This window comes from Symphodus melops, assembly GCF_947650265.1.
Source record: "Symphodus melops genome assembly, chromosome: 19".
Lineage (NCBI taxonomy): Eukaryota > Metazoa > Chordata > Actinopteri > Labriformes > Labridae > Symphodus > Symphodus melops.
In genome coordinates, this window is record NC_136709.1 from 6,445,724 (window position 1) to 6,458,149 (window position 12,426).

Sequence of the window (12,426 nt, forward strand, 5' to 3'; positions counted from 1 at the left end):
ATTACACAGGTATGATTAGGGAAAAGTGAGAACTGGTGAGCAAGTTGGGAGGAGATCATGTGATAGGAGAATGGTGATTGCAGGGCAGGTCACAGTCAAGGCACATTTACTTTTCAGATAATATAACAGATTTATACATAGAAACATTATTGAAGTTCGTTTACCTTGTGTTGAGGTCTAATAAGTGAGGTAAAACAAAAGTATGATGTCAGGAGTTATTGGGATGACTGTTAGTGGAAAAACATGTTATAAACCACAACTTGGCAAAAGAAAAATTCACAATGACTTGACAGATAATGAAATGTGTTGTGTTATTATTCACATGTTTTAAAGTCAGCTATTCTTTCAAGAGATTTTAAAAAAAGCATCCAAAACTAATACAAATCATGTATGGATTTTGAAATGATTGTTCAATCATAAACTCTATAGGTTAAATAATATGTTTTACTGTATGAGCTGTTTCTTGTTCATTTCATGAGCTCCAGACCTATAACCTAGTTTTTGGTTCCCTTGGTCCCCAATAAAATGATAAGTCCCTGCCCGTCTCAATGTTTACCAAGCTCTTGCACAATATAAAAGATCTCTTTCCCACTCCTACAGCTGCACTGCACACTCAACTCCTCCTTCACTTGTTCACTCTGCAGTAACTTGACTTGTATTGCAGAAATAATGGCCACAGCTGGTAAGGTAAGAAGAATCCAATGTAGTTCAAATATAATTTATGTGATGTTGTGTTTTTTTTCTTTTGTGTATTGCTTTCCTCAAGCGATTAATTCATTATGAACTTTTATACAAATAGCTCAGATAAGGCTGCTATAGATGATAATTCTACAGTATCATGCCCTTCTGTGCAGTCTTTTGTTCTTTATTGGTTAAAAGATTTGCAAAAAGTGAAGACTGATGTAACAGACTGTTGTGTTTTTCTTAAAGGTACTGTATATCTACTCGTTTTTAGAGTGAGGTGCTCCTAAAGACTTACTATAGCTGCTGTAAAGCAGTGGTGGTGGTTGTTATCCAGTCGGCTGTTAACCTGACTGGTGAAATAAAGTGGAAGCCGTGGATACAGAAGCTCCCCATCTATGTGCCTTTTATTGTTTTTCTGATTAAGCCTGCACCCAGAAAGCTCAGTTAAAGTAACAAACATGAGTGAGAGATCTTTAAATCTGTTAATTACACTTTATCTGTCGCTCACATTTTGCTCTCCTTCCATTTCCCCTCAGCGAGACTTCATACATCGAGGTACATACGCACGTCCTCTCCCTAGTAAATAAGTGTCCACTCACTTTTGCATGTCCATCCACATGCTAATGGAGAATGAAGGAAATGCAGATGTGTTCAGCTTTGTTTATCTTGCATTTGCAAAAATATGTTAAATGGGCAAACAACAACAATAACCTACATTTGTTAGAACTACTCTATCTTATATCATGTTCCAGCCAATAACTTGTGTTTGTAAAGGGGTTCTGGCCCTATTGCTGTTTCTTAGCAACTCACCCTAATTTGGTTTAAAGATTGCCAGTCCCAATTCTAAAGGTCACACAATGATGTTGCTTTTTTTCACATGGTATCCCTTTCCTTCTAATCTAGGTCATCAAATGCAAGGCTGCAGTGGCCTGGGAGCCCAACAAGCCTTTGGTGATTGAGGAGATTGAAGTAGCCCCACCTGGGCCCAACCAAGTCCGTATGAAGGTGAGGAATAGTGATTCTTACAATGCACATGAGTCTGATCCTTAGACACAGGTTAGTAATCTCTAGAGACTTATTTTCTACTCAAGTTTAAAGGAAGAATGTTTAACAATTCCCTCATGAATATAACAAAAATCAAGAACATCCATTGTAAATGTTTCTCTTAGACTGTCTACAATGAGCCTGAGTTGTCAGAAGACTAGAAAAGCACTATACAAGCTCAAGTCCATTTATCTTCATTTACCAATGAGTGAGAAGAATGAGTGCCGCCAGCAGTGTTGTTGTTGGAGCCGCGTTTGCATCATACTTGCAAGGGACGACCTCATGCATAAAGCTATTTCAGTCAAGGACCAGAAAAAAAGAAGAATAACATACAGTAGACTACTCACCACTTATTTGGATGTCATGTAAGTGTGTTTAGATCTGTCATTCCATGTCAACTGCTTTGCAGTGTGAAGCTGTGAGTTAACCAAAGTGTGCTAACATTAGCCTACGACTAACACAACAATACAGGCCATCTGCAGCTCAAGCCACGCCGCTTGTGCTTAATGGCGTTTTTATGAATGCCAACAGAGGGGGTTGGAGGTTTGCTGCTGGAGAGGAGCGAATGCTTCAGTACACTGGAGGTTTCGTCAAACAGCTGTTTGTTTTGGTTTAATGCTGGTGCTCAAGGGCGACATCTACTGGATCAAAGCCTCCTGCATTGTGTTTTTTATTTGGATTCAACAGTGGAGGTTGACTCCGCAGCTTGCAAGTCAGATGAATAAAACAATCAACCCATCAGTTGCTTAAATGTGGTCGCTTCATGTCATAAGCACAAAGAGGGCAACAACAACATGCCAAACTTGAGGCTTAAAAGCCATAAAAGACTTGAATGACATCACAGTGGTTGCCCAGTTTGTTCATACAGTATCCTTAAAAGTTCTGTTGGTAATCATTAATTTATATGATATATTTTAAAACTAAGTAAAAACTTCATTACTATCTAGGAACTTTACTCCTGAACCTATAAGAGAAAACAAATGACTTATTTGAAGATCTCACAACATGTCTGTGTTTTCATTGTTTTTTTTCTGTCTTTGGTGCAGATTGTGGCGACTGCAGTGTGCCATACTGACTTGTACCGCCTCTTTGAAGATACGAGTGCAGAAGGCTTTCCAACTGTCCTTGGACACGAAGCTGCAGGGATTGTAGAGAGTGTCGGGCCAGGAGTCACTGAATTAAAACCAGGTTGGCATTTTGGAATTTATACTAATTTGCTCTAAATCTAAAGGTGTATTCAGTAGATTCATATCATGTCTGTGCAATGTGGCTAAGACTTAGAAGTGTTTAGCTGAGTTGAGGTTAGGGCAAAGATTGGAAACATACATTCTGGCTCAAAATGTGTTTTTATATTTCAGTGAGGAAGTCAAAAAATGACAATTAGTCTTATAGATGTTTGCCACTAAAAAATATATTATGATCAACTGCATGTCATTGACCTAACTGAGACCTACAATTGTATTGGTCAGCCTGGAATTGATATATGTCACATGGAAACATTGTTTCTATCTCTCAGGTGACCATGTTATCCCTCTTTTCATCGGCCAGTGCAGAGAGTGCCGTTTCTGTAAAAGCCCAAAGACCAACCAGTGTGTGAAAGCATGGTGAGCAACTATTTCCATCCATTTTATTCTCTTTATTCTCATCTGAAATGTAATAATTCAAAGATATGCACTTAAAGTTGTCGTGAAGTTTTCACGTATAAACATTTACATATAGTGCATTTCTATGATCTCAAGTTATAGGACATAGAATTTAGACGCGTTTGCTTTCACATGAGAGCAAGTATGAGGTGGCTGTGGTTTAGTGGTAGAGGTGGTTGCTTAAGTCATACTGGAGTATGTGAGGGCGGGGCAGCTCCTATGGCCACATGAGAATTCTTATACACCTTTTTTTACAGGACTGGTACTGGCAATAAAGCAATGGCACCCGAGAAGTCCACATTCACCTGTAAGGGGAAGCACTTGAATCAGTTTGCAGGAACCAGTACCTTCTCTGAGTACACTGTGGTCAACGATCTGGCTGTGGCTAAGATCGACCCAGCTGCCCCCCTTGACAAAGTCTGCCTCATAGGCTGTGGAATCTGCACAGGATATGGGGCAGCAGTTAATACCGCTAAGGTGAATGTTTGAATAGTATTCGGTGTCTGAATATAAGGGGGGTTTTTTATGAATAAAAACCTTTCGAAAACTGTTTTTCTGCAAATGGAAAAAGCGGACACAAAACATGTCCAATGCATTGTTCAGTATAGATATACTGTATATACTGTATACTGTATACAGTATAGATATACCATACTGTCCAATAATTTGTACAGTATAGATATACCGTACAAATCATTGGCCATGTTTTGTGTCCCATAATATCTGAAAAGTTTTTTATTCATTCTAAGACATTCAGCATTGAGTTCCAAGTTGACCAGGGTATCTTTTACTTTAGGTGGAACCAGGCTCCACATGTGCAGTGTTTGGGCTGGGAGCTGTGGGTCTGGCTGCAGTCATGGGCTGCCAAGCTGCAGGAGCCAAGAGGATTATCGCTGTTGACATCAATCCAGATAAATTTGAAAAAGCCAAGGTGTTTGGTGCAACAGATTTTGTGAATCCAAAGGATCACAGTAAACCCATCAGCCAAGTGATAGCTGAGATGACTGACGGTGGAGTGGACTTCTCCCTGGAATGTGCTGGCAATGTGGAGGTCATGGTAGGGAGATTTCATTTAACGTTTTTTCTCTGTCCTTGGCAGTGTAGATACATTCCTAAAACAACTAATCCTGATGCACCAAAATACCATTGTTAACCTGCAAAATGCTGTTACTCGTCTAGATCCTGTAATCAACATGCTTACATGACATTTTCTTTTGATCTGTAGATATTGAAACATTTAACAATTGGATCAAAGAACATGAAATTCTATTTTTTTTGCACACATGAACAAAAGAAAAACTGTATTTCAGATAAAATCTGTATTTCGATTTAAGTCAACCAAGCTCAATTTTACTTAATAAACTTACCAAGCCCCCTTTCCCTTAGCTTAGCCACAGATTTGTACCTCACCTTTGTGGTTATATGCCAGCTGACTCCTCGCTTTTTCGTCACCCAGCGCAGTGCCTTGGAGTCTTGTGTTCAGGGTTGGGGTGTCAGCGTGATTGTTGGCTGGACAACCCTGCACGACGTTTCTGCGCAACCTCTTCAGATGATAGCTGGACGAACATGGAAGGGCTCTGTGTTTGGAGGTAAAACAGACAGGTCCATCTACAATGACTAATGATAATAATACCTCATGTAACTAAATGACTGTAATACACTGCATATCCCAACAAGTGGTAGTCTGCTTTATAGTATGTACCGATTGTGGCTTTAGGCTTTAAGGGTCGGGATGGTGTTCCTCCGATGGTTAAGGCCTACATGGACAAGAAGTTGAAGGTTGATGAGTTCATTACGCACAGACTGCCTTTGGATCAGGTCAATGATGCCATTGAAATGATGAAGCGTGGCAAATGGTGAGTTTACTTTCTCCAGCATTCACACCAAAAAAGCATGAAAGACAAATGGATGCAGATCTGTTAATTTTTCTGTCATTTTTCTTCTGCAGCATTCGGACGGTGCTGAATGTTTCTGCAGAGTAGGATCCAAAGGTTGCTGTCGATGACCCTAAAGTAAATCAGTCATTTACCATTTTATTTCTGAAAATCTCCAATTAATATTCTTCAATGTAACAAAGCACAAAACAAGATTATCGATCATCATCACACTCTAATTTTATGGCTCTGACAATGTATCAGTGAATTATTTGAAGACTGTTTATTTGAGAATGATCTACAGTGTTATCATTAAACAAAAGACAAACATGTCAAAGTAAATAAATACTCTGAAGAGACGGTTCTGTTGCCTCCTTGTTTTTAGGTCTACTGTAATTCTTGTTGAATGTCATCGGCACATCATGAACATGACTACAGCACTGCTGTCATCTCTCTCTGTGTTCTTGTTAAACAAATTTTCTTGTATCGATGAAAATTGTTTTAATGTAGATTTACTTAATCAAACTAGTATCAGTGTTTGTTTAGCTTGGCAGACGGCCAAGAGGACTATAATAAAGTACAGGATATTGCAGATAAACGTGAACCACATGAAGTATATGATATGAAAGCAATAACTATACCACAACCACTGACATTTTAGGGTTGAGACATTATATTTGATGATAACTTATCTACTTCAAAAGCTTAGGGCAAACCTACTCTATACTGGGTTAGAGACGTTTATAACAGTATATAAATGATCACTGGACATATCACGTGTCAATACAACTCCAAAGTAAGTGTCATTTAAAAAAAAAAGGTTTATTGCCATATATTGGCACAATATTCATATCCAAAAGTCTCCACGATATTTTATTCATCATATTCATATTCATATTTTTTTTTTTTTAAATAAAAGTAGAACACTAAACCTTAATCTAAGATAAAGACTACTGTATATGGAAAATATACTGTACATATATGTATTATGAAATATATACTCGTCATAAAGTCTTTTCAGTCTTTTACATCATCTGTATTTGTATAAGTATAGTGAGTCAGTTCTTTCTTAACCATCATGGAAACATTAAAAAATATAAATAAACAGATGACTGCCCCAAGCAACCCAATGGATAGAATAAGCCTGGACTGCAATCTCACTGTACTCAAACTGATATATTTAAAAGTTATAATAAATCTAAAACAATTTTCCCGTATCCAAATTTATTTATCTAGGCTGTTCCTTGAAGTACACTCAAAAAATGTTTTAACAGACTGAAGTTGACAATTGTTGTGGAAACAAAGAGTGAGAAGATCTATTCAAAAAAGAACCCCAAGATCGATCTGGTCTCAATGAACATTTATTCGAAGGCAAAATCAGTGTTCGAAGACCCCTCTCTCACACGGTGAGGAGAGAAAGAGGCCCCGAGAAAACGCAAATATGAACACTTATACATTTCCATCACACTACACAGGGCACTGCCCATCACCACATAGGGCCACTGCCCACCTGGCAGGGCACGATCTATCTCCTTGTGTGAGAAAAAGACCCTACGTGACTATTTACCATCTCCCAAGGCTGAGAAGGAGATGGAATCTAGTGAGAAAGATTCTGGGTGACTATTCCCACATGTACAAATGGTGAGAAATAGAATAAAGGGTAAGAAATAATGGAAAACAAAACACCCGATAGGCTGTGCATGTAGTATTCTAAGACATTTCAGATACATTTTATATGACAGATTATATGACACATTTCTACAATGCATAATACATATGGGAGTAAAATTTTCCATAGCACAACTAACTGTAGAAATGTCTCATAAGACTTAAATTACATAACACCATTTGTGTATTTCCCCACATTCTGTTTTCTGTTGGGAGGGAGGAAGTGAGTCTTTTAGAAAGTACACCTATCTAAACAGTGTTTGGATAAGTCCACACCCAACAGAGGAAGGGTCCTCATTTGTGATTGGTCCAAACTTCTCTGAGCGTTCCGCATTGTTATGTAACCTTTGGATCAAGTGCCCATCTGGAAAACATCATGGAAACTGCAGGGAGGGTAAGCATGCCTTTCATTGGATATATCTCAATGTTGTGCTTGATCAAAAATTTTAACTCATTCCTCTTGTTTTACTCTCAAGTGAAAACTTTGCTAACATTGGCACTTTTATTCTGTTTTCACGGGGCAGAGGGAATGTTTACATTAATGAAGACAGGAAAACAGTGGTGGGTTTAAAATTACCATCAAATGATGTGTGTGAATTATTGTTTTAAAACTAAAATAGAAACAGTTCATCTGTTGCTCTGTGTTTCACAATCTTCTGTTTAAAAGATTTTTTAAAAAAGGAACTCAAAGGAGAGTTTTCTATTTCTCTCGGAGTGCTTCTAGTATTTGTTCTGGTTAGAGTTTACTAATGTTGCACAAGATGGAAAAGGGTCAAAGTATGTTCAGAAGACAGTTTTATGGGTGCTTTATATTAAAACTAATGGGAAACAGAGTAGTAAAACTGATGGTGACCCTGATAGTGTGTTTCAAAGTCAACACAAGAGAGAAAGGGAATGTTTCTCAAATACCCTTATGGTCAATGCTGCTTCCACTGAAGTGCTGAACGGGTAAAATGTCAAAGAGAGCTGTTTATCTTGAATGATACCAGACCTGCTAAAGCTCTTGGGTTTAAGGTCATCCGCTGCAAGGCTGCAGTAGCATGGAAGGCTGGGGAACCTCTTATGATGGAGGAGGTGGAGGTGGCGCCTCCTAAAGGTGGGGAAGTTCGCCTCAAGGTAAGACATCAGGGCTGATTTGTTTTCTTTTGTCAGTCCCTAAAATCTGCACTGAGAAAACAATTCCTTTACCTATAAGATAATATCTAATTTAAGAAATTATTTAAAATCACTATCTTTAAGAATTTATATACAGTTATTACCCAGAAGATATGATCCATGATTGATTGATTGGCACAATTACTACCACTTGTTTTTTTATAGGTTGTAGCGACAGGAATCTGTCACACAGACTCCTACACACTAAGTGGATCTGATCCTGAGGGAGTTTTCCCGGTTGTGCTGGGCCATGAGGGAGCAGGCATTGTGGAGAGTGTTGGAGAGGGAGTCACCAAGTTCCAACCAGGTTTTCCCTCCCATCTCTTCTCTTTTCGCAGAAATGATGCTGCAAGACCATGACAAACAATAAAATGACGTACATGTTGTGTTTTAGGAGACACAGTCATACCCTTATATATACCACAGTGTGGAGAGTGCAAGTTCTGTAAGAATCCCAAAACCAACTTGTGTCAAAAGATCAGGTAAACGTCATACTGTCAAAGCCATGTAAAACCTTGCAGCTCACCTTCTGGTATCAAAGCTTTGTCCAGTACAGTGGTCAGATATGTTCTTGTGTCTTGTTCTTTAGGCTCACTCAGGGCAGAGGTTTAATGCCAGATGGGACAACCCGTTTCTCCTGCAAAGGCAAGAGCCTCTTCCACTTCATGGGTTGTAGCACTTTCTCCGAGTATACAGTGGTGGCTGAGATCTCACTGGCCAAAGTGGATCACAGAGCCCCTCTGGACAAGGTGTGTCTGCTGGGCTGTGGCATCACCACTGGATATGGAGCTGCTCTAAACACAGCCAAGGTGAGTTTGCCTTCTGCCATGATGCCACTCTATTATTATTAGCAACCGAGGCCATTCCCTTGTTGTGCACCATTCTCTTAATGCCTCTGATCCATCCCATCATGATCTGCACTTTAGGCTTGTATGTAAAGTATATGATGTGTAGAGGAGAAATCGCAAAGCCCAAATCCGGTTGTTAGTCTCTCGGCAGGTATCCTAGTGGTTAGTAGGGCTGGGAATCTTTGGGTGTCTTCTGATTCGGTTTAATTTCGATCCCCCTTAACCTAACCCTTCCTGCAAAACAGTCAAAATTCCAATTAGTCTGAAAATATGTTTAGATGCTTCCACTCAAAAGAGATTATATTAAGCACAGCTGTGGTGATTTCAAACCCTGATTCAATACGGCCATTTTTGGTGTATGACAGTAAAGACAGTATGTGCTTAATGTTTTAAAACTAAGTTGATGAAGCAAGCACATGCAAAATATTTATTTATTAGAGGAAATAAATATGTGACTATTTGAGATAGATAGATAGATAGATAGATAGATAGATAGATAGATAGATAGATAGATAGATAGATAGATAGATAGATAGATAGATAGATAGATAGATAGATAGATAGATAGATAGATAGATAGATAGATAGATAGATAGATAGATAGATAGATAGATAGATACTTTATTGATCCCGAGGGAAATTCAAGTAATTAATTAATTAATTAATTAATTAATTAATTAATAGCTGCAGAAATGTATTGACCTGTAACCTGCCTGCTCTTTCCCTCACTCTGCAGGTGGAGGCCGGCTCAACCTGTGCTGTGTTTGGCCTGGGGGCACTGGGCCTTGCTGCAGTCATGGGTTGTAAAGCAGCCGGGGCAACCAGGATTATTGGAGTCGATCTCAACCCTGACAAGTTTCCAACTGCTCGAGAGTTTGGTGCCACAGATATGGTGAACCCGAAGGACCACAGCAAACCAATCCAAGAGGTCCTGGTAGAGATGACAGATGGAGGCGTGGACTACTCCTTTGAATGTGTTGGCAATGTCGCAATCATGGTGTGGACAGAAATTAATATAACACAGCGTAATATTGTTGTTAAAAATCTTTTCAGCAGCATGTCATCCAATCCCAGAACAAAAAAAATATTGCTTTGCGTCAAACATATTAGGGCGAGGTATGTTCCAGGTTGGTTGATGTGATACTTGGGTGATACTGATTGTGTGCCTTGGTGGCAGAGGGCAGCACTAGAGGCCTGTCACAAAGGATGGGGCACCAGCATCATCATCGGGGTGGCAGCAGCAGGGAAAGAGATCTCCACACGACCGTTTCAGCTGGTGACCGGCCGCACCTGGAAAGGCACTGCTTTTGGAGGTAAAATGCTTCTTTTCCTTAAATACTCCAAGAAGTGTCTAAAATCTCTCCCTAATTCAATCATTAACTTCTCCAAATATTCAAATGTTTTACACTCAATATTTATTATATTGCCACTCGATGAACTTTCACTTCTCACTGAAAATGCATTTTGAGACTTCCAATGCAAAGCAGAATATAAAATATTAACACAGTTGTATCTATTTGAATACCTGCTCAGATTTCTGTCACCTGCAAATGTTAGAGTGTAGTGTACAGTAGTGCTCTGTTACCTCTGAGTATTGGATGGATTATCTTAAAAAACTCTTCAGTCATTCTTGGTTTACATTCAAATATGGTCTAAACTCATTGTCAAACATGTATTTTGTTTCTTTATATTTAACAGTAATTTCCAAATATTAGTGTTTTGCTATTTCTAACAAAGATATAAAACAAGTTCAACATTATACTTTCCATCGACACATCATGAATATGACTACAGCACTGCTGTCATCTCTCTCTGTGTTCTTGTTAAACAAATTTTCTTTTATCGATGAAAATTGTTTTAATGTAGATTTACTTGATCAAACTAGTATCAGTGTTTGTTTAGCTTGGCAGACGGCCAAGATGACTATAATAAAGTACAGGATATTGCAGATAAACATGAACCACATGAAGTATATGATATGAAAGCAATAACTATACCACAACCACTGACATTTTAGGGTTGAGACATTATATTATAACAGTATATAAATGATCACTGGACATACAACTGGAGTCAATACAACTCCAAATGCTTAAAAGTAAGTGTCATTTAAAAAAAAAAGGTTATTGCCATATATTGGCATAATATTCATACCCAAAAGTCTCCATGATATTTTATTCATCTCATCTAAACTCTGGCAATGCAAACATCCACGTTAGCATTGCCATAATTTGTATATAATCCTGCCTGAGTTAAAATTAGCTCGAGGCTCACAGGTGTAAAAGTGCAGCCTTACAAGCCTGCGAGCATTGCTGTTGACACTGGACTTCTTGAAAGAGTAAAACTATGTTGACTGGAATTAAAAACTAACAAAGTAAAAAAGGCTGAATATGATCTCCAACAAGGCACACACTGCCCAGTTTGAAAGCTGAGTGTGAAAACTAATTTTCGTCAATGAATGTTTAATTAGCCTTGCTCTCATTACATTGCTTGCACATTACATCTCTTTATTTAATGTTCTCATTAATATTTTTCTAGGCTACAAGAGTGTCGAAAGTGTTCCCAAACTGGTGGAGGAGTACATGAACAAGAAGCTCAAAGTCGATGAGTTTGTGACTCACACCCTGCCCTTTGAGAACATCACTGACGGTTTTGATCTAATGCATGCTGGGAAATGGTAAGCTCTGATTTATCTCACTTTTTTTAACTTGTTTGTTATGTTAATGTGTGTAAAGTACTGGCATCCCTCTGGGTCTCGTCTGTCCCGGGTGTTTTGCGTCACTGCTGCCCCTTGTTGAGAATAAAGTTTGGAGGTTTCGAAATGTTTGATGCAGAATTTTAAAATACTTTTGTACTATTAGGGGCATTTCTTCAAATCTGAGTAGCAATAATTAAGTATAACCTGATATTCACAATCTAATATCACTTTCATTTTTCAGCATACGGGTCGTCCTCCAGTTCTAGATGCAGAAGAGCACAGGGAAAATGAGCTATCACTCCATGTTAATCCTGCACACTAATAAATAACTTTTCAAGTCACTGTTCAGGTCTGTTATATTTGAACAATGCATCATCAGTCAAGTCTTTGATCTGTGTTTTCCCCTGAAGGAATACCCCTACACAGAGAGAACATCATGTGAAAGAAAAACAAAGGAACCAAAACGAGAATATTCTGAAAAATCTTTGATCCAGGCTGCATGAATAATAAGAAGTGCAACCACAAAACAACCAAATGGCATCAGCGTAGGTTTGTGAATCGACAGAAAGTTTTGGGGTGGATTATTAGCAACACGAGTCTAAGTCTGATGAAGTTATGGGAAGTGTATATAAACTGTTTATACTGCAGATAAACTGTAGCTTTGGTATAGCTTCCCATCCATTTGCAAATAATTGATTACTCAGACAGAAATAAGGAGAGGACTACTGTCCAATCGTCTCTCCTAGCTGCTCCTAGGAAGATTGCTTTTAAGACTTTTCTCTTGTATAGCTTGTCATTAGAAAGCTGTTACA

At 38.6% G+C, this 12,426-nt stretch overlaps 2 protein-coding genes across 2 annotated transcripts; both read left to right on the forward strand.

Annotated features, from left to right (window-relative positions):
• Positions 1 to 599: 599 nt before the first annotated feature.
• LOC306840423 (alcohol dehydrogenase 1-like) lies at positions 600 to 5,604 on the forward strand. Its single transcript, XM_079369702.1, has 9 exons — positions 600 to 687; positions 1,588 to 1,689; positions 2,775 to 2,916; positions 3,245 to 3,332; positions 3,629 to 3,848; positions 4,168 to 4,428; positions 4,828 to 4,960; positions 5,089 to 5,227; positions 5,320 to 5,604. Exons 1-9 carry the CDS (start codon positions 670 to 672, stop codon positions 5,351 to 5,353), a joined length of 1,137 nt encoding a protein of 378 aa, XP_079225828.1. The 5' UTR covers positions 600 to 669; the 3' UTR covers positions 5,354 to 5,604.
• Positions 5,605 to 7,264: 1,660 nt separating this feature from the next.
• LOC306840424 (alcohol dehydrogenase class-3 chain L) lies at positions 7,265 to 11,956 on the forward strand. The gene is made up of 9 exons (XM_079369703.1): positions 7,265 to 7,307; positions 7,928 to 8,029; positions 8,234 to 8,375; positions 8,463 to 8,550; positions 8,658 to 8,877; positions 9,653 to 9,913; positions 10,094 to 10,229; positions 11,455 to 11,593; positions 11,856 to 11,956. Exons 1-9 carry the CDS (start codon positions 7,290 to 7,292, stop codon positions 11,878 to 11,880), a joined length of 1,131 nt encoding a protein of 376 aa, XP_079225829.1. The 5' UTR covers positions 7,265 to 7,289; the 3' UTR covers positions 11,881 to 11,956.
• The last annotated feature ends 470 nt before the right edge of the window (positions 11,957 to 12,426 follow it).